The 24,926-nt window shown below is 38.6% G+C and overlaps 1 protein-coding gene across 1 annotated transcript in view; it reads left to right on the top strand.

Moving 5' to 3' along the window:
• LOC118569031 (probable ATP-dependent RNA helicase DDX60) overlaps positions 1 to 20,228 on the top strand; it is a 102,082-nt gene extending 81,854 nt beyond the window's left edge. Inside the window, exons 32-37 of the mRNA XM_036166678.1 lie at positions 6,446 to 6,567; positions 9,353 to 9,500; positions 11,573 to 11,715; positions 14,489 to 14,640; positions 16,158 to 16,220; positions 19,854 to 20,228. Coding sequence (XP_036022571.1) covers positions 6,446 to 6,567; positions 9,353 to 9,500; positions 11,573 to 11,715; positions 14,489 to 14,640; positions 16,158 to 16,220; positions 19,854 to 19,953 — 728 coding nt within the window. The 3' untranslated portion in view covers positions 19,954 to 20,228. The remainder of the gene's footprint in view (positions 1 to 6,445; positions 6,568 to 9,352; positions 9,501 to 11,572; positions 11,716 to 14,488; positions 14,641 to 16,157; positions 16,221 to 19,853) is intronic.
• The last annotated feature ends 4,698 nt before the right edge of the window (positions 20,229 to 24,926 follow it).

Raw genomic sequence — 24,926 nt, forward strand, 5'->3', positions numbered from 1 at the left:
AAAATGTATCATTTTCTGGCTACTTGGAAAGATTTGTTCCCCCCAAATGTGTAAAAGGTGAAATAATTTCAGGCAAGAGGAAGTGTGATTGTGTTTACTGTTGTTGAAAGGGGTAACTAAAATTGATAACTTTATAAAGGATGCATAGAGAAGTTAAATAAATTGACATGTGCCTAACCTTTTAGGAATCAAAGATAATACTCAAATATAACTAGTCTGATGCTAGATCCCAAGTTACTGATTATTACAAATTTTTAAGCATTCCTACTATTTACTTGCTGTTAGAATGTAGTGACTCAAGTGGACTATGGCTCCATCTGAGGTGAGGAAGGTTATCTGCAGGTTTAGTTTTGGATATTTGGGTATTAGGCATTAAGATGTCATAAGAGATTGACTAGATGAGAGAGGCTATGGTTGATTGCATGAGCATGGCTCCCATAGGCTCAGTACTTGGTTACCACTCAAATCCTATTTGAAAGGATTAAGAGGTGTAGCATTGTTGGAGGAAATGTGTAGATGGACTTCTTTTCTGTTACCAGCCCAAAATAATGACATAGAGACTTATTATTAATTTTAAAAGCTTGACCTTAGCTTAGGTTTGTCCCATTGACTCTTATAACTTAAATTAACCCATTTATATTAATCTAAATTCTGCCATGTGGTGTTACCTCTCTTTCATCTTACACCTCCTTTTTCTTTTTGGTGTGTGGCTGTTGACTCCACTTTTCTCCCTCCCTGAATCCTCTCTGTTTCCAGAAATCCCGCCTATACATCCTGCCTAGTTAGTGACCATTCAGTTTTTTATTACACCAATTACAGCAAATACATCTTCACATTGTGTATAAATATCCCACCACAGAAATGTGTTACATGGGGGTAGGATTTGAGGTTTCAAAAGCCTGTCAAGTCTAGAATCTCTCTTTCTTCCTGCTTCCTGTGGATCTCTTAGCTGCTTCCCTAGTACCATGTCTGCCTGTGTACTCATCATAATGATAATGGGCTAAAACTCTGAAACTGTAAGCCCCAATTAAATGCTTTCTTTTATAAAAGTTGCCATGGTCATGATGTCTCTTCACAGTAATAGAACAGTAACCAAGAAAGAAGTTGGTACAGGTAGTTCAGAATTGCTGTGACAGGCCTCACCATGACGCTTATGGGCAGAAGGTAGACTTTGAGACTTTGGATTAGGAAAGCAGTTAAATATCTTAAATGGGGTTTAATGGGCCATACTAGTAGGAGCATGGAAGATGGTGCTGAGAGCAATGTAGATTATGAAGGCTCAGCTCAGGAGATTTCAGAGGAGAAGTATTTTAATAAGTGGCCTAGAGACTATTCTTGTGATACTTTGAAGAAGAATTTTCTGCTTTTATAATACACACACACACACACACACACACACATATACATACACACACACACACACACACACACACACACACACACACACATATATATATATATATATATATATATATATATATATATATGTATGTATGTATGTATGTATGTATGTATACCAGAGGATATACTGAAGATTTCTGGATTAATGACACTGGCAGAGATTTCAAGGCAGCCTAGGATGTGTTCTGTGATTGTTAGTCATTCTTATGCAGATCTATAATGAAAAGGAGCAAGCTGGACAAAGAGAAATACAAAATGTAGTTTGAGGAGAAAATGAGCACCAGGAAGTCTAGTGGAGGTAAATTTGCACGCATGGAGATGAAAAGTTTAAAGAAAAGCCTGATGTTAAATGGAATAAAGGGAATAGTGACTTTAGAGGACGACTCCACCCATCTGAGCTTTCCAGGTTATGAAAAGGAATTAAAGAAAAGCTTAAGCAGTGAAGGAAATCAACAAAAGCAGAATGCCGATACAGTTGTAATTTAAAGAGGGGGCCAAGTTCCAACCCCCGCAAGCAGTAGAACTTTGCACTTTCAGCCACATGGTTCTGCATTTAGAGTCGAGAATATAAGAAAAGGGTTTTGGAATCTGCCTCTGTGACTAACAAATGCTGCTGAGGCCAGTTCTGTGTCATTGGGCTGAGAGGCCATTGCAGAAAGCTGTGAAAATGAAGCCTTGACTGTGTTAGAGACTCTAAGATATGGAAATGCCAGAACTTTAGTATATCTGCCCAGGAGAGATGCAGATGAGATGTGGAATCAGTCCAAGAGAAAGAAGTGTGTTACAGTGAACAAAGCTGAAAAGAGTTGGAGATCTGAAGAGTGCCTTGACATCAGACATTGAGAGGCAGAATGTGGAGTTTGCCAAACTGGTTTTTGGTTTTACTTTGATTGCGTATGAATTCTAAATGGTATTATTAAATAAAAAACACAGAGCCTGATATCGGGCTTGAGACCTGAGAGATCAGAGGAATAGGAAAAGCTACAGCTAACCACCTCACCAACTCCACAGCTTCCAAAGAGACCTACTTCTTGTATACTCACACCTATATGCCTTTCTGTTCTGCTCTCTCATTTGCTCTGTCTGTCCAGCTACATCACATCCTCTCCCTGCCTAGCTCTGTTACTTCCTGTCTGTTTGTACAGATCTCTAGACCTCCATGGTTAGTGTTGGAATTTAAGGCATGTGCCACCACACCTGGCTCTGTTCTCACTGTGGCCTTGAACTCACGAGACCCAGATAGATCTCTGCCTCCTGAATGATAGGATGAAAGGTGTGTGCGACCATTGCCTGACTTCTATGTTTAATATAGTGGCTGGCTTTTTCCTCTGATCCTTAAATAAATTTTATTGGGGGACACATAAAATATCACCAAATTGTCCAGTAAAAAATAAAAAAGTTATAACTAATATAAGAAAAACTATATACAATAAGTGCAATAACTATATACAATATATACAAGCAATAAATACATCAACAATATCTAGTCCATTTGCATTTGACAAATTCAGCAAAAATATTCCATCGTCTATCCTATTTTGGTGAGTCCAAAATGTACCTAATTCACTTTTTATCCTATCTTGTATTACCAACAGAAAACTATCTTATGATGTCTTTCAAATTTATACACTTTATACCTCTTAGTGAGTTTCTTTTCTGAAATTATTAATAAGTAAAACGTAACTACAACTTTCTAATCTTCAATTCCCTCAGAGACAAGAAAAGGAAATAATGTTACCTAGTAAAAAAGGAAGTGCAAACAAGCAACTTTCAAAAAAATGTGAGTTATGACAGAAACAGCCAGCTGCCTGGATAGTCACCGAGGTTTTCTATGCAACATTGGGATATCATGTTTGGCCTACAGGCTTAGCATATCTGACAGGCTCATTTGTAAAGCACAATGTACACAAGGCCTACAGCTCAACCTCACATTCAGTGTGAGTATTCAATGTACCAGATAAACTTGAATTCCACCAGTGTCCTGTCATGATTCAGGATTTTAAATTCTGGAAATTGCTAGTATTTTTGGAATTCACCTTCCCATTCTTCTTGGCTTGTGGGTGGCTTCCTCTCCTTTATTCAATGCCAGTTTACCATTGAGAGACCAGACTCCATCAGCTTAGTTACTTCTCCAAGAATAAATGCTCTGGCAACTGCTCCACTGCAAAGCAGGAATCACTGGTTCACTGCCTGTTTAGCTGCTGTCAAAGGAAGGGACATTGTACCTTTTCCAGATTGCAAAGCCACTTTAGCAATGGTGCCATATTGTCCTGTCCTCAGAGGACACCTGTTACAAACATACTTGTCTTGGCAAGGATCGGTAGTCCTTTGTTTTGTGTCCTGCTTGTGCATTTTGGACAGCATACTGTCAGCAGTCAATGTGAAGTCACTTTCTTGCCCAGTGGCTAACTTTTGCCACAGTGAAACTTAACATCATGTGGATGTTCTTCAATGCTCATATCTTCTCTGAAGTAGATTGGTGCTGCCAGGAGCAGACATGTCTCATAGTCATAAAAAAGAGGAAAAAAAACTATGTTATTAAAACACTTTAAGTGCCATATTCTGTAGATCTCTGAAGGGTTTGTTGATGACCTGTCCATCTAAAATATATCTCTGCTTGACCTTGAAAACATACCTAATATGATTACAAGTTTAATTGTAATGAGTTACTACTATCTTCCATGTCTTTATATTCTAATAGTTGGTAATAATAACTTTCAAGGATTAGCAAATTGCATTACATTGTTAAATGAGCTGTATAGGCACAATATCCTGAACAAAATTAGAATATACGTACAATATATCAATCTTAAATTGGTAGCAATAAACATAATTTGTATGCAATATACAAAAATCCAATCCAGTGTAAAATATTTAAAACTAGTAGTTGCTTTCTAAAAGTAGATTCAATAATCTTCCTTTTTAATCTTATCAAATCTATCTCAAATTTGTAGCAATATACATAATTTGTATACAATATATAAAAATCCAGTTCAATGTAAAATATTTAAAACTAGTAGTTGTCTTTTAAAAGTAAATTCAATAATCTACCATTTTATCTATATCATATCTGTATCCTCTCTTTTTTCTTTTTCTTTCTTTTTATGTTTTTTTTTTTTTTTTGAGACAGGGTTTCTACATGCAGTTTTGGTGCCTAACCTGTATCTTGCTCTGTAGACCAGGCTGGCCTCGAACTCACAGAGATCAGCTTAACTCTGCCTCCCGAGTGCCGGGATTAAAGGCATGTGCTACCATTGCCTGAATTCTATGCTTAATATTGTGACTGGCTTTTCCCTCTGATCCTTAGATAAACTTTATTGGGGGACACAGATAAAATATCACCACAGCTTTGGCCCAGTATTTCCTCACTATGTTCCCTCTGCTCTCTCTTGGAATGGCAGTGCATATCCTGTGCCATGTATGTTGGAAGCAGGTGACCTGCTTTTTTATTTTGATGTTATAAGGAGTTACAGTTAAGAGATTGTCTTGAGTTTCATAAGAGACATTGAACTTTGGAATTTTAAACAATGTTGAGACTGTGATAAACAATAGGGACTTTTGAAGTTGGACTAAATGCATTTTGAATTATGATATGGCTACAAACCTGTGGGGGAGAGGGAAGAAATGGAATATGGTGGTTTGAATGAACATAGAATGCATAGACTCATGGATTTGAATATTTGGTTAGCAAGGAGTGGCACTGTTTGAAATAATTAGGAAGTGTGATCTTTTTGGAGAAAGTGTGTCACTAGAGAGTGGGTTTTGAGGTTTCAAAAGCCTGGCCAAGTCCAGAAAATCACTAATAAATTGAATCTTAATAAGTATATAGGCACAGGGAATAAGAAAGAAGAAAGACAAAAAATGTTTTCAAGCAGGGAGGTCAGAGGAACTATGGTTCTTCATTTTCCATATTACCAACTCAGCTTTTCCTGACTATCAAGGAAGGTCTTTTAAGTTACTTGGGATGGTTGAGCACATGATAGGGATATGATTCTATTTAATTTTTTACTTTTATTTTTTACATCAATGCTTGATTTAAATCCAATAGGAAAAGGGCATAGGTTTATATAGAAAGACAAATTTAAAAAAATTGTGACTAAGAAAAAAAAGTTTAAAAACATTCATATTAGAGAATTTATTTTAAATTTGTTTCCTAAATTTTGATTAAATTAGAATAACTTTGGAAGTTAATGTGAAGTTCTCTTTACCAGAACAGTGGTAAGGAATTTAAATTATTACTGAAGAACTACAGAAATTTCACTCACCTATGTCCATAAGTGTGTAGGGAAAGACATTTCAGTGATGAGCAGGTAGTCATGCTGCAGATGGATCTTATGCAGCTCCTCATTAACTTGACAACTAGCAGTGACAGCAGCAGGATCTTTGTGGTGGTTTGAATGAATAGGAATGATCCCCACAGGCTCATATGTTTGAATGCATGGTCATTTGGCAATGGCACTATTTGAGAGGGATTAGGAGATATAGCCTTTTTGGAATAGGTGTGGCCTTTTTTGAGGAAGAGTGTCATTGGGGGTGGACTTTGGGGTTTTGAAAACCCAAGTCAGGCCCAGTGGCTCTCCCTTTCTTCTTGCTGCCTGCCAATGCAGATATAGAACTGTCAACTTCTTTGCCAACACCGTTTCTGCCTGTGTGCCACCATGCTCCCTGCCATGATGATAATGCACAAAACCTCTGAAACTGTAAACAAGCCCCGATTATGTGCTTTCTTTTATAAGAGTTGCCATGGTCATTGTGTCTCCTTACAGCCACAGGACACTGACAAAGACAGAGACACTGTCATAAATTTGGTCATCCACTCAGAGATAGGTCAAAGAAAGCAAAGTCTAGATCAGAACATAAGGTAATTTGTAGTTGGAACGATAAGGATGTTAATGAATATTTAAAAAAGGCTCAGGTGAGAAGCATCTGCAGCTGTAGTTTGTTTTACAGTTGCTCTGAAATGAATAATAATATTCAATTTAAACATAAAAAATCGATCTAACCACTTTTCACATATATGACATGGAACTTTTGCTTTGTACAGGCTCAAAACGTTTTTCTGAAGATGTAATGGAAAAGCTGGTTTTAGTATTAGCAAATCTTTTTGGAAGAAGATATATGCCTGCCAAGTTCCAAGATGCTAACTTCAAGTTTTATCAATCAAAGGTAAAATATTCTGATAAAATTGCTCCTTAGGAAGTAGGTTGTTAGTTAGGATCATATATATATCATGGAAGATCAGACTATAAGATTGGGTAATAGCCGTGTGGTGGTGGCGCACGCCTTTAATCCCAGCACTGGGGAGGCAGAGGCAGGCAAATCTCTGTGAGTTCGAGGCCAGCCTGGTCTACCAAGTGAGTTCCAGGAAAAGTGCAAAGCTACACAGGGAAACCCTGTCTCAGAAAACCAAAAAAAAAAAAAAAAAAAAAAAAAAGATTAGGTAATATATTGGAATTATTTTATGAAAGAGGTAGAGTTAGATGAGTAAGAGCCCATTTTCTTTTCTATTTGAAAGTGTTCTGCTAGTGGGAAGGGGGCATGTACCTTAGCTAGTCCACCCACTCAAGTACCTCTCACAAAGGGAAAACTGTGGCCTGGTTGGTTTGGGTAGGGTGGGGTCCCTTAGTGGCAGGAGAACATGGGACAGCAGGGGTGAAAGTAGGTGTGAGAGTCAGATGTTTGGAGTGGCCCATTATTGGAGAGAAGGAAGGGGCTGGAGGAGCTGAAGGAACAGTTGTATGTTGGGGTCAGAAAGGTGGAGATTTATCAGCAAGGTCTAGTGAATCATTGGAGGGTTCCTCTAGTTCAGATTACATACATAGGAGGACCTGAGCAGATGAAAAGGAAGCACAGAGAGTGTGTTTGGCACTAAGGTAAAAGAATGCTTGAAGGTAAGACGACTCCTTCCATCTACCTGCCTGCTGGCAAAAGTTGGAAAGTTCCAATAAAATATCGAGATCTCAAGTGCCAAAGTTGGCCATTTTAACTGGTTATCCAAGGGGTATTTGGGCCATTTCTGGATGCAAAGTTAGATGAGTTTAGAAGCTTTTAAATAGGGCAAAAGCATAGAGATTTGAGGTTTTCTAAAAGACATCCCAGAGGGGATGTAATGCAAGATATGTGGGAAGAAGACTTACTTATTAGGGGCTGAAATGGGAATCGCACACTCATTCATACAAAATGAAGCAATCTCATCACTTCTTCTTCTCTCAGGGAAAGATAGGGAAAGCTCTAGACCAGGTTACTGGACCATGCATCATGAAACCTTCCACATCCAAGAAAAAGAGCACTACTACCTCTTCCCTCTTTCCTTTTAAGAGGTCATGTATGCAGGCAAGAAACACTGCCTCTATCAGGCCACTTAGCCCAAGGCATAGGCAGAGTAAATATCCACTCCAGGGATGTTGGGCTTACATTACTGGTAGGCGTCTTTCCCATGAGTGATGCAGAAAAAAAAAATGAGATAAGGCACAAGCTGCTGAGTGAGACATCACACAAAGAACAGAGGCTGAGGGACACAGGGGTCTGAGTTACAAAAAGGAACAAAATCTGTAACTGGTTGTGATCAATTAACTGTAAGCATCACTATTCAGCAGCAATAGGATTTTATGAATAGGGGACAGTTAATGTATTTTTTTTATAATAATTTGTTCCTTTTGGAAATACTGCGCTATTTATCTGTAACTCAAAATTCCTCTGTGAATCTGTTCAAAGGTTACATGCCTTGAGGATAAATAGGATGAAAGTATATTCATATTTTAATTGATTGCATCAAAATACAGCATTAATGAAAAGGTGTACAGGGGCTGGGAAGATGACTTTATACTGTGCTTGCCATACAAGCGTGGGGATCTGAGTGTGGACTCCCAGTACCCACACGAAAATATGTACATGGTGACACAGCTTGTAATCCCAGATCTGAAAAGGCAGAGAAGTCTGGATCTCTGGAGCTGGCTGGGGCAGGTTAGCCTAATTGGAGAGAACTCTAGAAATGGTGAGAGACCTTGCTTCAAAAAATACAGTGGAGAGCACCCACACACATATTCATGTGCATACACATAGAAAATGTAGATAATCATGCATTTAATCCCCCAAAACATCCTCATTGTTGAATGTGTGTTTTGAGATATGGCCATGTGTCACACTGTCATCTCTGAGAAAGTGCTACAAAGTTATCTGGGAAAATGTCCTTTGACTCCTAGAGTCTAAATCTTGGAAACCATTTTTCATCTTACTTGGTCATTTCTGAAAAGGTGCATTTGTCCATTTAATTAAAACAGTTGGGTTGATTTCCATGACATCATTCATAGCACCCTTGCTGTTCTTGGTGCTTTGAGTTGATTCTTTTAGGAACGTCCGTGTAACTTCCTGATGTAGCACCGATGGCATGGCTGACAAAGGCAGAATTCTTTTCTTCACAGTTCCACAAGTCTAGAAGTCTTGAATGAAGACGCATGTTTTATAAGTTGTATTTTACCATTACAAAACTACAAAAAAAGAAACTTAGAGATACAGCACTTTCGTGTGTACAGATTGAAAATGATTAACAGTGTTAGCATAATGAATACAGTGAGAGTTTCAAAACCACTCAACCAGACAGAGTTGATTCTAAGTCTGAAAATAGGCTTTATCTTCATTGCTCTACAAATGTGTCCCTACATTCTTTGAAATTACTCATGAGTCTAGTGGCAGTTGAGGACACACTTCTACTTTAACAAAAGTCATTTTGATTAAGTAGCATCTGAGTAAATGTTATGAGTAGAATATCTATTTTTACAAGTACAAATAAGAACAAAAAACATTTAACTCCAGTTTAACCAAGAAAAGAAGAAAAAGTGGCTTTATTGAAAACAATCAAGTTATACCATGTGATCTTTTTCCTTCACTGCTCCAAATATTCAGTTTTTAAGGCAGGTATTTCCCCTCTCTCTAAAAAACCTTTGGCTTTTAGGTGTTCCTTGATGACCTCCCTGAGGACTTCAGTGCTGCCCTGCATGAGTACAACATGCAAGTGACAGAGGACTTTGCTTTCTTTCTGCTAATTGTGTCCCGACTGGCTGATATGAAACAGGAATATCAACTCCCCCTGTCAAAAATTGGTAAGTGTGTCTTAGTTCCACTGTGAAGTGATTTAGTAGTGTTCTTGCCCAAGGACATGTAATATGGATGTTAGGGATGAGGTCAGTGGTAGGGCTCCAACTCTCTCATTTTTATCTCAGAATGCACTCTAGAAAATTCAGCTTTCCTTAGAATAGTTGGGTTTTTCTGCTAAAAAAAAAAAAATACCAAAAGCAAGTTGGAGATAGGCAGTTAAAAGGGTAGTGGAGAATGAAACTAATACCAAATTGAATCATTTATAAACTGTTTTGATGGGGGCTGCCTTTGGGTCATTCCTAGAAAATAGAGCAAATATACATCTGAGACAAGAGAAACAAGAGGAATTCTATGAGCACTTTTCGGAGAGGCTTGATGTTGAAGGTCAATGAAGATTCCCTGCCTCTGCTACTTGTTACTTTGGAAATTCAGGGAAGCGATGCCATAATCATGTCCTTGATTTACCAATGGACATGAAGTATAGAATAGTATTTTTTAAGTATTATTGAGCTTCAAATGATTAGTCTTAAATGATTAGGGCATGTGGATACCTTGAAGTAGGGTTTAGTATATGGGGAAATGGTTCGGTTTTGTTGTTCTTATTTATAACCCATAGATGGATGCTTTCTAAGAGACCATAAACAGAAAAGGGTGACACATATAAAGCTTTGACTGGGGAGAAATGCCTGTGGCTCACTATACCCTAACATCTTCAGTTGGGCAAATTCAAGGAAGTGTAATGTGTACCCTCTTAGACTCTATAAATGGAGAGGCAGCATGAATGGGAACAAATAGTAATGGGGGGCACACACCTCTCTGGGCAGGTAAGAAGAGAATAGGCCTTAGTGACACTCTAGAGCCTACTTTGATGATATGAACTGGAACTTTCTAAAAACAGGGATGGACAGTATATATATTCTCATAACCATTCCCAAGCTTACTGATAGCAGACATTAGAATACCATATTTAGTCTATTCCCACACTACTCTGAAGATCCCCAATTGTTGGAGCCCTCTAGGTTTCCCAGAGGCTCTACTGAGCAGGACTGCATGAGAGGTTGATTGGGCCACGAGCCTGGGTACCAGGTCTTTGTAAGGGTCTATACTTGACAGTAACTAGCAAGGGGGAGGTCTTTTGCTCCACCCATTGGCATTGTTATAAATAGCCCTTTGGAATAAAGCTCTGGGCTGATAGATAAGGATCCAGGCCCACCTGAGTCTATCCTGCATTTTCTCTGTTTCTCTTACTCCTTATTTCTAACTAATAAGGTTAGAGAGGCTGGTTTTCCACAGATGGCACCACGAACAGGAACTAGAGACTTGGTGAAAGGATTGTAGGGAGCGTTGTGAGTTTAGGCATGCTGATAAGGAATTGAACCATGAAGGCAAAAGTATTTTATTCTCGGGTGTATAGGCTAGGCAGTGAAGGAAATAACTGCAAGGCTGCAGCGTTAGATTTATCTCTATAGGTCTCACTTTCTCATTCTTCTCTCTCTCTTCTATCTATAAAACAATAAGGAAAGTAGAGTGTAGCAATATAGTGCAGGGCCGATTGAATGCCACTAAGATTTTGGTAAGGTTTAGATTTAAGTGAGACTTAGGTAAGGTTTATAAATATAGGTTTATGGTAGCCCTATAGAGAGTTTGCTAATAGATTTTTCCTAATGTAAATTAGTTAAGAATAAGAAGTAATATGTCTCTTTTAGATGTTTGCTAAATTAGATATTTGAAAAAGTACTAGAGTAGTCCTTTCTAAGGTAGTCCTATGAGAAGCTTGTAAGAAATAGTTGTAAATTAAGTTTAAATAAGAATAAGGTAGTCTATTAGGTAGGCTTAGTCTTATAAAATGTAGGTTTAAATAGCCATAGATTTAGTATAAAGTGAATTAGAAAAATGGAGGTTTAGAATATATAGGCCTTAGGTTTAAGGATATTGTGAAAAAAGTAATTTAGAGTAGGTTTTCCCAACCTGGGATGTGGAGAGCAATGTCTCCATACTGGGGAAATCTTGTCTCAAACAAACAAGCAAAAACTAAAAGGTCAACAAGAAGGGCTCTATCTCAACTTTTTCTGGCCAGATTTCACAGGTAAAGAATGTGAAGATTCACCGCTTGTGTCCCACTTGATGAGCTGCAGGGAAGGCCGGGTGGCAGTTTCGCCATTTGTCTGTCTGTCTGGAAACTTTGATGTGGATTTGCTCTGTCCGGGAGTTCCAAATAAAGTAAGTGAAGAGTGATGTGTATTAGTTAGTCTCTGGGGGCTTTTGCTCCAGTCCAAGTGGTATATTGTAACAGACAGCTGTCAAAGCTGTGGAATGTAAGCATGCAGATGATAAATATATATACTTTCTAGTCTAAGAAAAATATTTTTATTAATTAATTAATTTTCCCAGCATGATTACAGATTACAGTTTTCCCTCCCTCCATCCTCTCCTCCCACTCCCTCCCCTCACCTCCCCTCTGCCCCTGCCAGCCATCCATTCCTTCTCCTTTCTTTTCAGGAAAGTGCAGACCTCCCATGTAGACCAGCCAGTCATGGCATATCAAAACAAATAACCTCTTAAGAAAAATAATTTTTAGGAGTTTTGATTTTTTTGTATGGATGACTATAAACAACTAGTTGGATATGTAAGAGACTGGTAGTTAAGTACATTGAAAAACCAATATTATTTTTTAAGTAGTACAGTTTTCCCTTCCCAAGATGGATGAGATGGCTCATGCCCATAAGTCCAACACAGGGCATGCTGAGACAGGAGGACTGCTACAAACTGGACTATTACATAATGAGTTTCAGGCAGGGCTAGAGTGTGTTTCTGTTTCAAGATAGAAGGGAGTGGAAGAGAGAAGGAGGGGGAGGAGGCTATCAAAATAATTCCCCTTTCCATTTGTTATGTAATGAACTCAATTTATGAAATGTAACAATCACTTTTACTTCCTTTTTACACGAGGAATCTCCATGGCAATCAGTGGTGCTGATAGAATAAACTAGAAAGTCTGTGTCTTGTTGCTGCAAAATCAGCATTACAAGAGACATAGTTACATGCATGAACTCATTCTCACTCACCCTTGCTGCCCATGGAGTTCTAGAAAACAATTTCTGTTTCTCTTTCCTTCATTTTGAAGCATCAGACATAGGTATTTAGATTCATGTTATTTGATCATACCCTGCATTTTCTTGACCCAATTCACTTTATATAATTTTTTATTAGGGTATATTGTAATATCTTGAAATTTCACTTACTTGTATTATGTATTACAATTTGATGGTATATTCTATAGCTTCTGGATGGCTTATGAAGAGAGGAACACACATAGTGGGTACCCATGAACCTAGAACTCATGCCTCACTTTTATTTCATTTCATTGTGTTCCACTACAGTTACTGAAATTTCCAAATTCTTCTGACAAGAATTCATTTTACAAATGAGTATTTATTTATGCTTGGGTTTTGTTTTAAAAGAGTGAAGGAATGGTTAAGTGTATTCTCCTGAAAGTATCTTTTGCTGTCTTTAGTTTTATGTCTGTAAGATTCATACCTGTTTTGCCATGAAGCTCTAGTTTATTTTCCACACACCATAATACTTCATAATATAAAACTATGCGTGACTCTGTCTTCTGTCAATGTTTGATCAGTTTATAGTTCTCTGTTGCTGCAAACAGGGTTGGTATTAATGTCTGGTGCATGCATGCAACTTTCTCTTGGGTGGATATTTTCTGTGTCATAACAAACTAAAAATATTAAAATATTCATGTCTACTACCCAGGACTCCCAAACCACTCTAGGGTTGTAGAATATTAGTTAAAGATGTGTTACATTTGTTATGCTGTAGAACATTTGTTTAATGATGCAAAGATGTGTTGCATTCTTTTGTGTTGCATTTACTTAACTCTGTGAGACAGTGTTACTCTGTCTGTATAAAACACCTGATTGGTCTACTAATAAGGATTAGCCAATAGCTAGGCAAGAGAAAGGATAGAAGGGGCTGGTAGGCAGAGAAAATAAATAGGAGAAGAAATCTGGGAAGAGAGATTGAGGAGGAGAATAAGGAGGAAGACTCTAGGGTCCAGTCACTCAGGTATGCAGCAAGCCATGGTGTAAGAAGTAAAGAAAGGTATGCAGGGCCGGGCATTGGTGGCACACGCCTGTAATCCCAGCACTCAGGAGGCAGAGGCAGGTGGATTTCTGTGAGTTCGAAGCCAGTCTGGTCTACATATCAAGTTCCAGGACAGGCTCTGAAGCTACAGAGAAACCCTGTCTTAAAAAAAAAAAAAAAAAAAAAAAAAGTATGCAGAAATGAGAAAGATAAAGGTAGATGGGATAATTTAAGTTAAGAAAAGCTGGCTAGAAATAAATCAAGCTAAGGCTGGGCATTCATAAGTCAGAATAAGTCTCGTTGTGAGTTATTTGGGTGCTGGGTAGCAGGCCCCTAAGGAGCAAAGAATAAAGAGTAAGAAAAACCAAATAACTACACTCTAGAATGTAGTTGGGCCAGTTTACAGCATCACTAGCCCTATATCAGTCCTGTTGGTCACATGAGGCAATGTTTGCAAAACAAATAGGCACAGAAAAACTACTTATTTGCTTTCTTCCTTTTTTTAATTGTTTTGTTCTATCCTCTCTCTACTCTATTCTGGTTGTTGATTCTTAAGATCATTATACTTGTTCAGTTGAATAGTCTCTTGTGACATGCAGGCCTCCAGTTCTCTGAAACTACATTTGCAATGGTATTCTCTGAATTGTTAAGGAGACTTAAAATTTTTCAATTAACTTTTCTTTCCTAGTCTGGTGGACTTGCCATCAGCAGGCTGTGGGGATAATCCTCTTCACAGGTGGAGCTAAGCCATGCGCTAGGATGCACCATCTCAGTGTGTGCAGAAGGCACCTGCTCTTCTACCAACAGAATGTTCTTGAAAAGTGTCGATGAATATGAAATGACTACAAGTTATAATCCTTCTATCCTTGTGAATAACCATTTAAAAAATCTATTTCTTTAGGCCATTCTGCACACAATTGGTATCAATCACAATCAAGTCCCAGTGCTGTGGCCACACAGATTGGATAGTACAGGAAGAAAAATGCCACTTAATGCATATGCACTTGACTTCTATAAGCATGGATCCCTTGTGGGATTAGACCAGGACAATGGGTATGTTCTTTCCTGAAAGTTCAAGAAATGGTTAGCCCTGCCAAGCATTTTAGATTTTCATTCCCAGACTGATGGCAAAGGTGATGACATACTCTATACTATTTTTATTTCTAGTTCATCAGCAAAAATTTGGCCTTTAGTCCAACTCACTTGACCTAAATATGTAATCTAAATGTATCTTTGTGAATATTCAATATATTTTATATTACAGTTCTACTTAGGCATCATTTGGTATTTTAAACACAATTGCAAATAGCCATCTGGTATTGCTTAATGCCTGAGAGAATTTAAAGTATCTAGCTTACATATCTGGTTCTGAGACAGTTATTTCTATAAGTGTAGGTAGGACCAAGTATTATTTAGGTCACTCTGCACACAATTGTTGTGGACACAGTATTTTGGCCACAAAAGTTGGACAGTCAAGGAAGAAACTTCTGCTTAGCACATATGCACTTGACTGCTGTCAGCATGGATACCTTGTGAAATTTGATCAGGTCAATAGGTATCTTCTCTCTTGATAATTTCAAGAAATAATTAGCAATGCTAAGCATATTAGATTTTCACTTCCAGGGAAATATCCCTGAGCAAAGGAGATATTGGTCCAAGTGCAAAAATCATACATTTAGAGGCAAGTACACTAAGGAATTAAACATATAGCTGACATAAAAATTTTAGCAATCTTTATTAAGTTAAGGTATAAAAACCTTTGATCTCAGAAACATGGAACACTATTGTTTATTGAACCCGATTTATTATTGTGAATTAAATAGCTGTTGCATTAGCAGATAATATTTTTGTTTGCTTTTAAAACTTATTCATTGATAATCTCATCATTGTATATAATCAATCTGTCTACACACCCTCCTACATTCTTGTATCTCTTCCTGATTGAACCCATTGACCCTATCAAATCAGCCTTCCATTTTTGAGTCTTTGAGTTTCATTTTACTTTCATTTTGGGACCCACTGAGTTTTACCAGGGCTGCCTGCATGAGTGTGGAGCACAGGTGATCTCATCAGTGACTACAATACCAAAGAGAAATGATTCTCTCTTCTTCAGCTCATAGGGTCCTATGCCTCCCTTGGGAAACTAGTTGTCTTATGAACCTCTCATGCATGACTGAAAGTTAATGATCCCAATCTTGTGCAGACCCTGTGCAGACTACCTTAGCTTGTATGAGTTCATGAGTAACATCATGTCCTGAAGACAGCATGTCACAACATTCCTCTCAGATCTAGCTCTTAGTCCTTTTTGTGTCCTCTTCTGTGATGCCCTGCCTTAGTGGGGTGACATAGATGTTCCAAGTAGGTATTAGTGCTTAGAAGTCACTTATTGTCAGTAGTTGGACTAGTTGTTAGCCACTCATTATGAAACCAAACCAAACCAAACCAAAACCAAAACAATAACAACAAAAACCCAGCTTCTGTTATCATGGCCAAGACAGCCTTAATTTATGGTTGTAAACAATAGTAGTAAATAATATTTAGTCATTAATTTTAGTTTTTCTGTTGTTTAGGTTACATCAAGGGACAGCTTACCACTTGTTGAAAGATTTTTCCCTTACCATTAAATCTATCAGGTATGTTACTTGTTGAAATATTACTTTTCTATTTTTCAGAAATTTAAGTGTAATGTGAAAATGTTGAGTTTTTTTTTCAAGATCAAGGTATGTAAAAGTATCATCAAGCCTGTTACATATCATGCATTTCAACTTCCCAGAGGGTCTACAGAATTCCTATTGGTTATGTTCTGTAATATCATTAATTTCATACTATTTTGGTGAATCAGGTCCATCCACATAAAGTCTCAGGCTCAGGCACTACACACTAACAGAAAATTATTCAGGAGCACTACTGACTCTACATCCTAATGTTCTTAATGATCCCAATTGTAAAATCATGTCAAATATATGATGTTTCTGAGGTGCCATCAGGTCTCCATGTTATATAGCATGTGCTTGCTTTTGAGTCTTTTGCTACAACCCATATATTTTTTCAGGTATTATTTCACTGTCAATGCATAGTCACTTCCTGTTTTGAACCTCAACATAACCTGGTTAATCACAAGCATTATTAAATTTTATGTGAGCACCACATCCTTAGGCTCCATTGGCCATAAAATGTCAACTAGGTATATGACCATCATCCTAATCCCTCAAATATAAATGCATTCCAGCACTTTAACAGGTTTAGAACAACTGATCTAAAGCATCTCTAGACAAGGTGCCTCATAGTTACTCAAGGTATAATCTTAAGAGCAATCCAGAAGCCTCCAGAGATACTAGAGCTGTGTCCAAAGCCAGGCTAAAAAATAAACTTTCATTCATTCATTCATCTAACCAGTGTGGGTGTATTACTGATTTGAGACATTTCTACATGTTTGAGGTACAAGGATTGTTAGATCTATTGCCACCCTTTTGGACCATAGTCCTTGTAGTAGTTACATTTGTGTTGTTGTGATAAAACACCATGAACAAGACAACTTGTAGAAGAAAGTATTTGTTTTGGCTTATGGTTCCAGAGAAGTTTGAGTCTCTTTTAGGAAGATAATTCAGTGTTACAGTTTATAATTTTGCTTGCACATTTTGAGCATTGTGGAAACAGGGCAATAAGAGTGAGTGTGGCATAGATCTACAGTTTGAATATGTGGTAGAGATGTGTCAGATTGTCTCAAAGTCTGTAACAGTAAGGGTGATCTGTAGCTGAAGTTTGCCTGTGTCCACCCAGCTCCCGAGTCCTTGCAGTCCCATAGCTGCTCAGACCCAAATGAACACACAGAAGCTTATATTAATTACAAACTGCATGGCGTAATGGCTCAGGCTTCTGTAGCTAGATCTTACATCTTAAATTAACCCATTTCTATAAATCTATACCTTGCCACATAGCTCATGGCTTACTGGTATCTTTACATCTTGCTTTTCATGGTGGTGGCTGGCAGTGTCTCCTCACTCAGCCTTTCTGTTCCCAGAAGTCTCCTCTCTGCTTATTCTGCCTATACTATACTTCCTACCTGGCTACTGTCCAATCAATGTTTTATTTATCAAACAAATTAGAGCAACACACATTTACAGCACACAGAAAGACATCTACAGCAGTTCCTCTTTTCTTTTTTTTTCAAAAAGGAAGGTTTTAACTTTAACATAGTAAAATTACAGATAACAAAACAATTATCAAGCAAGAATTATAGTTATAATATCTAGTCTATTTGTATTTTACAAAATTAAAGAAGATCTATCATATATTTGTGAGTCTAAGGTTTTAGATCTAACTTATCTTTTATCATAACTAAGAAAATTATAACTATCTAGTCTTCAACTACATCAAAGACCTCAGAAGGATATAATATTACCTGAGAAATGGGAGAAGGATGCAAGAAACTTTCAGGGGTCTTGTGAGAGTAGACAGAGACAGCTGGCAGCCTGGACAGTTATCCAAAGTTCCTCTGTGAAGTTGGGGCATCTGTCTTCAGCCCACAGGTCTACAGTCTCTCAGTCACTCCTCTCTGTGTCCTGTAGAATGTTTGCCAGTTTCCTCTGTGAAGCAGGAACCTGAAGGACCATTTTGCCAAGCAAAGTGCAGTGATCACCTTCCTATTGGTCCTGCATGTCCAGTCAACACACATTTTTTCAAACAGTCCAGGCAAGAACACTTTCTTGCCCAAATGCCTATTTTGCCAAGAAGAAGATAAACTCCTTATAGAGTGTTTTTGATGCCCATCTTTCTCTCTGAAGTATATCAGTGCTGCCAGGAGCAGAGGTGTCTCATTGTTAAGAAAGTCTAAATTTTTAAAACAATTTAAATGCCATATTATGCAGGTCTTTGAGGTGTTTGAAGATTACCTATCTATCTGAAATACATCTATATCCATCTATAAAACTCAACTAACATGAGTACAAGTGTGATTATCATAGAAGACTAATTATTAATCTGTATTTTTAATTACCCACTACAATCTAAATGAGTTACATTTAACTGAGAGTAGAAATATATCTCTGGTAAAACAAAATTAAGTTTAAACTTGTATCAATAAAGTAAAATCTTTACTAATGTTAAACATTTTAAACAAGCTACTCTTTAAAAGTAGGTTCATTAATCTACCCTTTTATCCTATCATATCTATACTATCACCTTTTCTTCTTCAGAAAGAGATCACATTTATAATCAATCTGCTTTAAATAAAAATAAACATAAACAATAAGATGTAAGATCTAGCTAGCAAGAAGCCTGAGCCATTAGGCCATACAGTTTTAATTAATAAAAGCATCTGTGTGTTTATTTGGGTCTGAGCAGCTGTGGGACCAGGCAGGACTGGAGAAAACTCTAGCTACAAATAGTCCCTAATGGCTTAATAAGGAATTCTAAATGCAGCCAAAAAAATAGGTTCCTGCTTCATGTCTCATGCAGGTGGCAAGATGCTGCAACATGTGGTCTTGAGCTACTGTATGGTGGGTTTACAGCATATGGACTGAAGCTACACAATGGCATATCCCCACCAAGTTACACAGAGGTTTCTGCAAGCTGTGCAACATACCCAGGCATGCTCAGTAGAGAGAGCTGAGATTGTGTAACAAGTGTCCACATTTCATTCCTTTGATGTCAGTTCTCTCCTTCCTCACACCCATGAGCACCTTTGAGAATTCCATCAGATCTACATAGAGAATCCAGTGTTGATGATTAACTGTCATCTGTGATGGTAATTCCCCTTTGCCATGGAATCTAACATGACTTATAGGTTTCTGGGGATTTAGGTGAGGACCTCTGAATTAGATGAGGACCATTATTCTACTGACCACATCCCACTTTCATTTTTTTCTTACCTACAGAAAGAAAGGAAGCTTTTCTTCTTCATAGTGGATTACAGTATATTCTGGACACCATAGCAGAAAAAAATATGTCCATGAGATATGCAGAGAAAAGAAAAGAAATTAGTGTTGTACTACCTATGGGAGCAAGGGTCAAATGACATAGAATTTGATAGCCTTTCAATTACCCTTGGGTAATAAAGGCACTGCATGGGACACTTTGTCTTAGTTTCCTATTTCTTTCCTTTTTTGTGTGTACACATTATTTGGTGAATAAATTTGTTTCTTATCAGTATTCCTTATAATTTGATAATCCTATCATCATTTTACAGGACAGTCTTTAATTTTTATAATACTCAATGTCACTTAGTTGACTAATAGTATATGTATATTTGTGTTCTTCTATTGTAGTGTCTCCTTGCGTGAACTCTGTGAAAATGAAGAAGATAATGTTGTTCTAGCATTTGAACAATTGTCTAAGTCCTTTCAGGAAAAGTTCGAAAACGTGTGAAAAGAAAAACAATGTCAACCACTTAAAATATCACCATAGAAGCTTTGCAAGTTATATATCTTTTATTCATATGTCTTGATCAGAAAATCATGCACAATGAAATGGGATGAGGAAGCAGTTTGGAGTTAAAGAGTTGCCACCAAACTTGCTGGGCTTGGCTTTGAACACCCTTGGCCATACTACTAGGTGTGCCTAAGTCTTGGTTTCTTTAAATGATTGACTTAAAATGCTTATATCTCCAAATTATTAGGATTGAATGAGAAAATGCAGAATTTTGATTATATATATTTGAAGGCGTTTTTTTCACTCTGTGGGACCCAAAAATATTGTATTTAAATATTTTCACTGTTAATATATATATATTATATATATGATATATATATGATATATATATATATATATATATATATATATAAAGTTTATTGAAACTAGAAAAGAAATAATTATAGTATCTTAAACATAAAGGGATTGCACTGCTTAGATTACTGGCTATTGAAATAGTACATTGTAATAAATAAGCTAATTATAAAAAATGAATGTTTTCATTCCATTTTTAAATGGAAACACATAGCTAATGTTTTGCTTCATTTTAAGTGTATATACATGACTGCTGAAATAAAGACTTCATTGGTTTCGTTTGTGTGAAATATACTCATCCATTCTCATGCACACTACCATTCATTTTGTGTGGTCATTTACATAGGATCATTGTGTAATCGGGGCCTTGTACTTCTTCTCAGCTCTAGAATCTATTTGAAACCCTCAACTTGAATTTACGTCAGTGAATCCTCAAAACAGAGGGTCAGGCTTTTCTGCCACTCGGTTATCTCGATGAACAATACTCCTTTTGGTGTCATTATAAGTAGACTGCAGTGGCTAAAAAAATCTGTTATGGTTCATTTATTTCTGAAGCAGAACATTTCTAATTATTGGAAATGATGTACCATTTCATGAGTGATGTTAGAAATCTCTACCTTGGTGGTAGTGGGGTGGGGGGAGGGGATGCAGTTTAAACTGTTTTCAATCTTTAAATGCTACACAGTGCTGTAAAGCAGGACACTTAGAAAACGGGATCCTGATTACCAGCCTGGATTCCCTGGCATGGTAAAACTCTGGTTATGATTACTTTTGGCCCACCTGGGATAATCCCTCTTTCTCATTTAGCCAAGTCTGCACAGTGTCATTTAGTTACCACAATCCCAGGGAATCAGGACACTGACCTCTATTGGAGGAAGAAGGGAAGGGCAACATTCAAGTTATCAATATTTTGAATTTTGAAGAGTGAATAAGAAACCAGGTTTGTTTAGAAAAAAAGTCAGATATTAATTCCAAGTCCATTGCTTTTCTTTCTCAATATTACCATGTATGACCACCCATGATTTCCAAATAAACAAATACCATAAACACATAAATGCTTGATGGACCTAAGCAATGCCCTTTTCTTCACCATTCAGTCCTACATTTTTTATTGAAGGGTTGACTTTCATCATTCACTGGGGAGCAAGGATTCAATATTGGATTCCCTTTTGTGGGGTTTCAGTCTTATTGATAAAGGAGTCTTAAGGAAATGTTCCTTGAGAAGAAGCTCAAGCAACATTTTATTGGGATTTGAGAGAAAAATAACAGGATAGGTGAGCTGTAAATACTAGGCACTGCCGAGAAGAGAGAGGACAAAGATTTGCCACTCTTCTGAGTGAGGATCTCAGTGTTCTGCAGCTCTCTGGACAGGGAGTCCTTTAGAGAATGTCAGAGCCTGGTATCTGGGTGAGGGTGTGTGGATTGGAGAGACAATGAAGAAGACAGAAAAGAGTCTAGAGGTATGGAGTCAATGTAGGAAAGCCTCAAGTTTATTTCACATCCAGTTCATATACAGTTTTGAATGACAGAGGTAGAACAATGCACAACACAGGCATTCAGCCACTATCTATTCTGCCTTGCATCAAGGAGCAGGCAGTTTAATTTCCTATCTCAATGTACCTCTGGCTGGCATCAGTAGATAGTGTGCTGTGGGCTAATCAGGACTTTATCACAGCCTGGAGCAAACAAATTGGAACTCTATTGACTCAGAATAGACATCAGATTCAAACTGGGAAACTGAGTCTGTTGTGGGCTCCAATAGAAAAACAGTGAGAAAGTCCAGATTTCAAAAGCCAGTAGTATGCTTAGGATTTTGCTTAGTATTCAAGTATATGTAAAGGCCAAAGGAAAAAGTTAATGCCTATTGAATTAGAACTCAGAAAAACAGACCCTCTTAGAAGCAATGATCTGTGAACAACTGCATGTGGACAGGGCTACTTTGAAGTACAGTATTTATGTAGGAGATGATTATTCCTCCCATCTCCCTAGAATGTGAATCAGTTTTATTGATAAGAGGTCTTCTAGCCAGGTAGTAGGCATACTAAGACATTAATTAAGGTATTAACTCTTAAGAAGGAGACAATAATACATAAATTTTCAAATCTGTGGGATGGATCAGAACTTCATGTCTCCACCTAGGGTCAGAGGAAGAACTCAGATCATGTTTTCCCATCCAGAACATAGCCTTCTGTGAATGGACTTTACACTTCCACCTCATCATGTGGTATTTTAATGTTAAGGAGGATCAGAGCTGATGCTTCCCTTTCCATTACCAAGGAAACAGGAGGTGTGTGGAAGGCTGACCAGGAGGGAGGGGCCCACCCTTAATGACTTTCAAAGTGGTGAATGTTTGTCGAGCTAGGCAACATATTTATGATTTGAAAGTTTATTGCTCACTGCATCCAGTTGCTCTTTCCTCCTGGAATAGAATTCTGCCAGTTCCTTACTGAGTAGAGAGCCCAGCTTCTAGTCCCATCCTGGTCAAGATCACCCAAATGCAAGACTTCCTTGCTTTCTAGAATTAGCATATTTAAAGTTTCCCAAAATTACAGTGGATACTAAGCAATTGAGATATCCTAAATTGCAGGAATCAACAGGTTAAAGTAAGAGAGAGAAAGATAGATGAGAGAGAGAGAGAGAGAGAGAGAGAGAGAGAGAGAGAGAGAGAGAAAGAGAGAGAAAGGAAAAGTCATTAAGGCAGAAATATAAATAAGCAGGCCCCTTTCTGGTTTTATTGTGTTTATTGGCCAAAGAAGATCCCAAATAGATTGGTCTCAAGCTTCAGTAACCAACTCAGGCATTCTCAAATTCCTTCCTGCCCCCACCCAAGGGAGCAAAGGGCACCACATCTGGTGTTCTGCTTCTACTGCCCTCTCCACTGTTGCCTGGCTTGGATGCCCTCAGATTTCTCTGTCTCATTTCCCTCCCCTCCCTACTTACCTCAAGAACCCCAAAGCCTCCGTCCCCCCCCCCCGTCCCCCCGTCGTCCCCCCGTCGTCCCCCCCCCCGTCGTGTGTGTCCCCCCCCCCCCCTCGTCTTACAGGTCTGACTTTACAGAGCGATGCTAAAAGCTACATTTCCCAAATCCATCGGCTTGTGGAATGGTGACGAACAGAAATCGAAACCTAAAGCTGCTTCCTGAAGCAGGGAAACCGAAACTATACTTCACGCATAAAAAGGCAGCCTGCCTGGCTTAGTAGCTTGCACTTTGAGGAGGGAGCAGATGCAGGTCTCCCAGGAGCGCTCCCTTCTCCCAGGAGCGATTCTACACTCTTGCACTCTGGGTTCCAGGGGAGCATTCCTGCTCCTGCTCTCTGCCTGTAGCAGGTCCGGTTCTGCAGGAGATGCTTCTGGTCCAGCCAGGGGCTCACAGGGCTTGTCAAGGTCAGAGGTGTCCGGAAGGAAAGAGGGGCTGTTGTGGAGCTGAGGGGACCGGACGAGGAGGGGCCTTTCTTGGGCAGTGGATCATAGACCTGCCCACATCAGAGGCCTGAGCCCAGCAGATACAGAAGGAAGGGAAGTCAGTGGTGAGCAGGAGGGAAGAGGAAGACATGGGGCGCAAGCTCTTGAGTTCTCTTCCTCTCAATGGGGGACCTCAAATAGGGATAAATAAGTAGGGGCCTCTGATGTGTGCACAGCCAATAAAAGTCGGGCGTGGCATCAGAAGTCCTCCTGGGTGCAGAATCGGGGGCCCTCCGCTATGCTTGCCGAGCTAGAAGCTGAATGTGACCAAGAACTTGGATGAGTTCTAGGCACTCTTAAATTTCGGTGGCTAAGACAATGTGCGTTTTTACTGCAGCATTCCCCCATCCCCTAGCAGGCTTCCTTTTTGAGACAATCTTCCTTTATAGCCTGGTACTTCCTCTGGAGTCCAGGCTATCCCTGAACTTGGAATAACCCTCCTGCCTCAGTCTCCCTGTTTTAGTCACCTAAGATCTAATGTATTCATGTGTAAGGAGCAGGAATTGGTTTTGTTTCCGCATAACTAATTAGCACACTCTCAGTGGCTTTAAACAAAACGAATGTATTATTTTACAGATCCTGTTGAGGCACAGATTAACTGCTTTTGCAGAGCGCAGGTGTCACACCTGCCTGAACTGAAGGTGTCTGCTGGGGTGGGCTCTTCTGAGTGCTCATTCTGGTTGCTTGAGGTCAGCAAGAGGACTGGAGTTCTCTGTTTACTTGCAAGTTGTTGGATGCGGGTTACTCAGTGTCTAAAACTTTGCGTTGTCATCCCTCGTGGGTGGCGGTGCCTTCCAAGCATGTAGGAGACTTTCTGTCTCATCTAGCATGATGGTAGCCTAATCACTTGGGGGACTGTCCAGTTAAATAAGGGAGGTGGGACAGACAGAAGGAAGTTATACATGGCCAGTGCAGCAACGTGGCAGAGGCATGGTGACCATCTTAAAACTTGACCCACAGGGGACAAATCACATCTTCTCCAGGTGCTTTTATAGGAACTCAGTCCTTCTATCAGCAGCTCCAATATTCTGTTACAATATTTGTGATTTCCTTTACTTCCCTGCATCCCCTCCCCTTTCTCCCCCCTCCTCCATTTTCTTCCTCATTTTATTAAAGATTTCTGCAAGCATGATACAAATACAATTCTGGCAATA

The sequence above is a fragment of the Onychomys torridus genome, chromosome 17 (genome assembly GCF_903995425.1).
Source record: "Onychomys torridus chromosome 17, mOncTor1.1, whole genome shotgun sequence".
Classification (NCBI taxonomy): domain Eukaryota; kingdom Metazoa; phylum Chordata; class Mammalia; order Rodentia; family Cricetidae; genus Onychomys; species Onychomys torridus.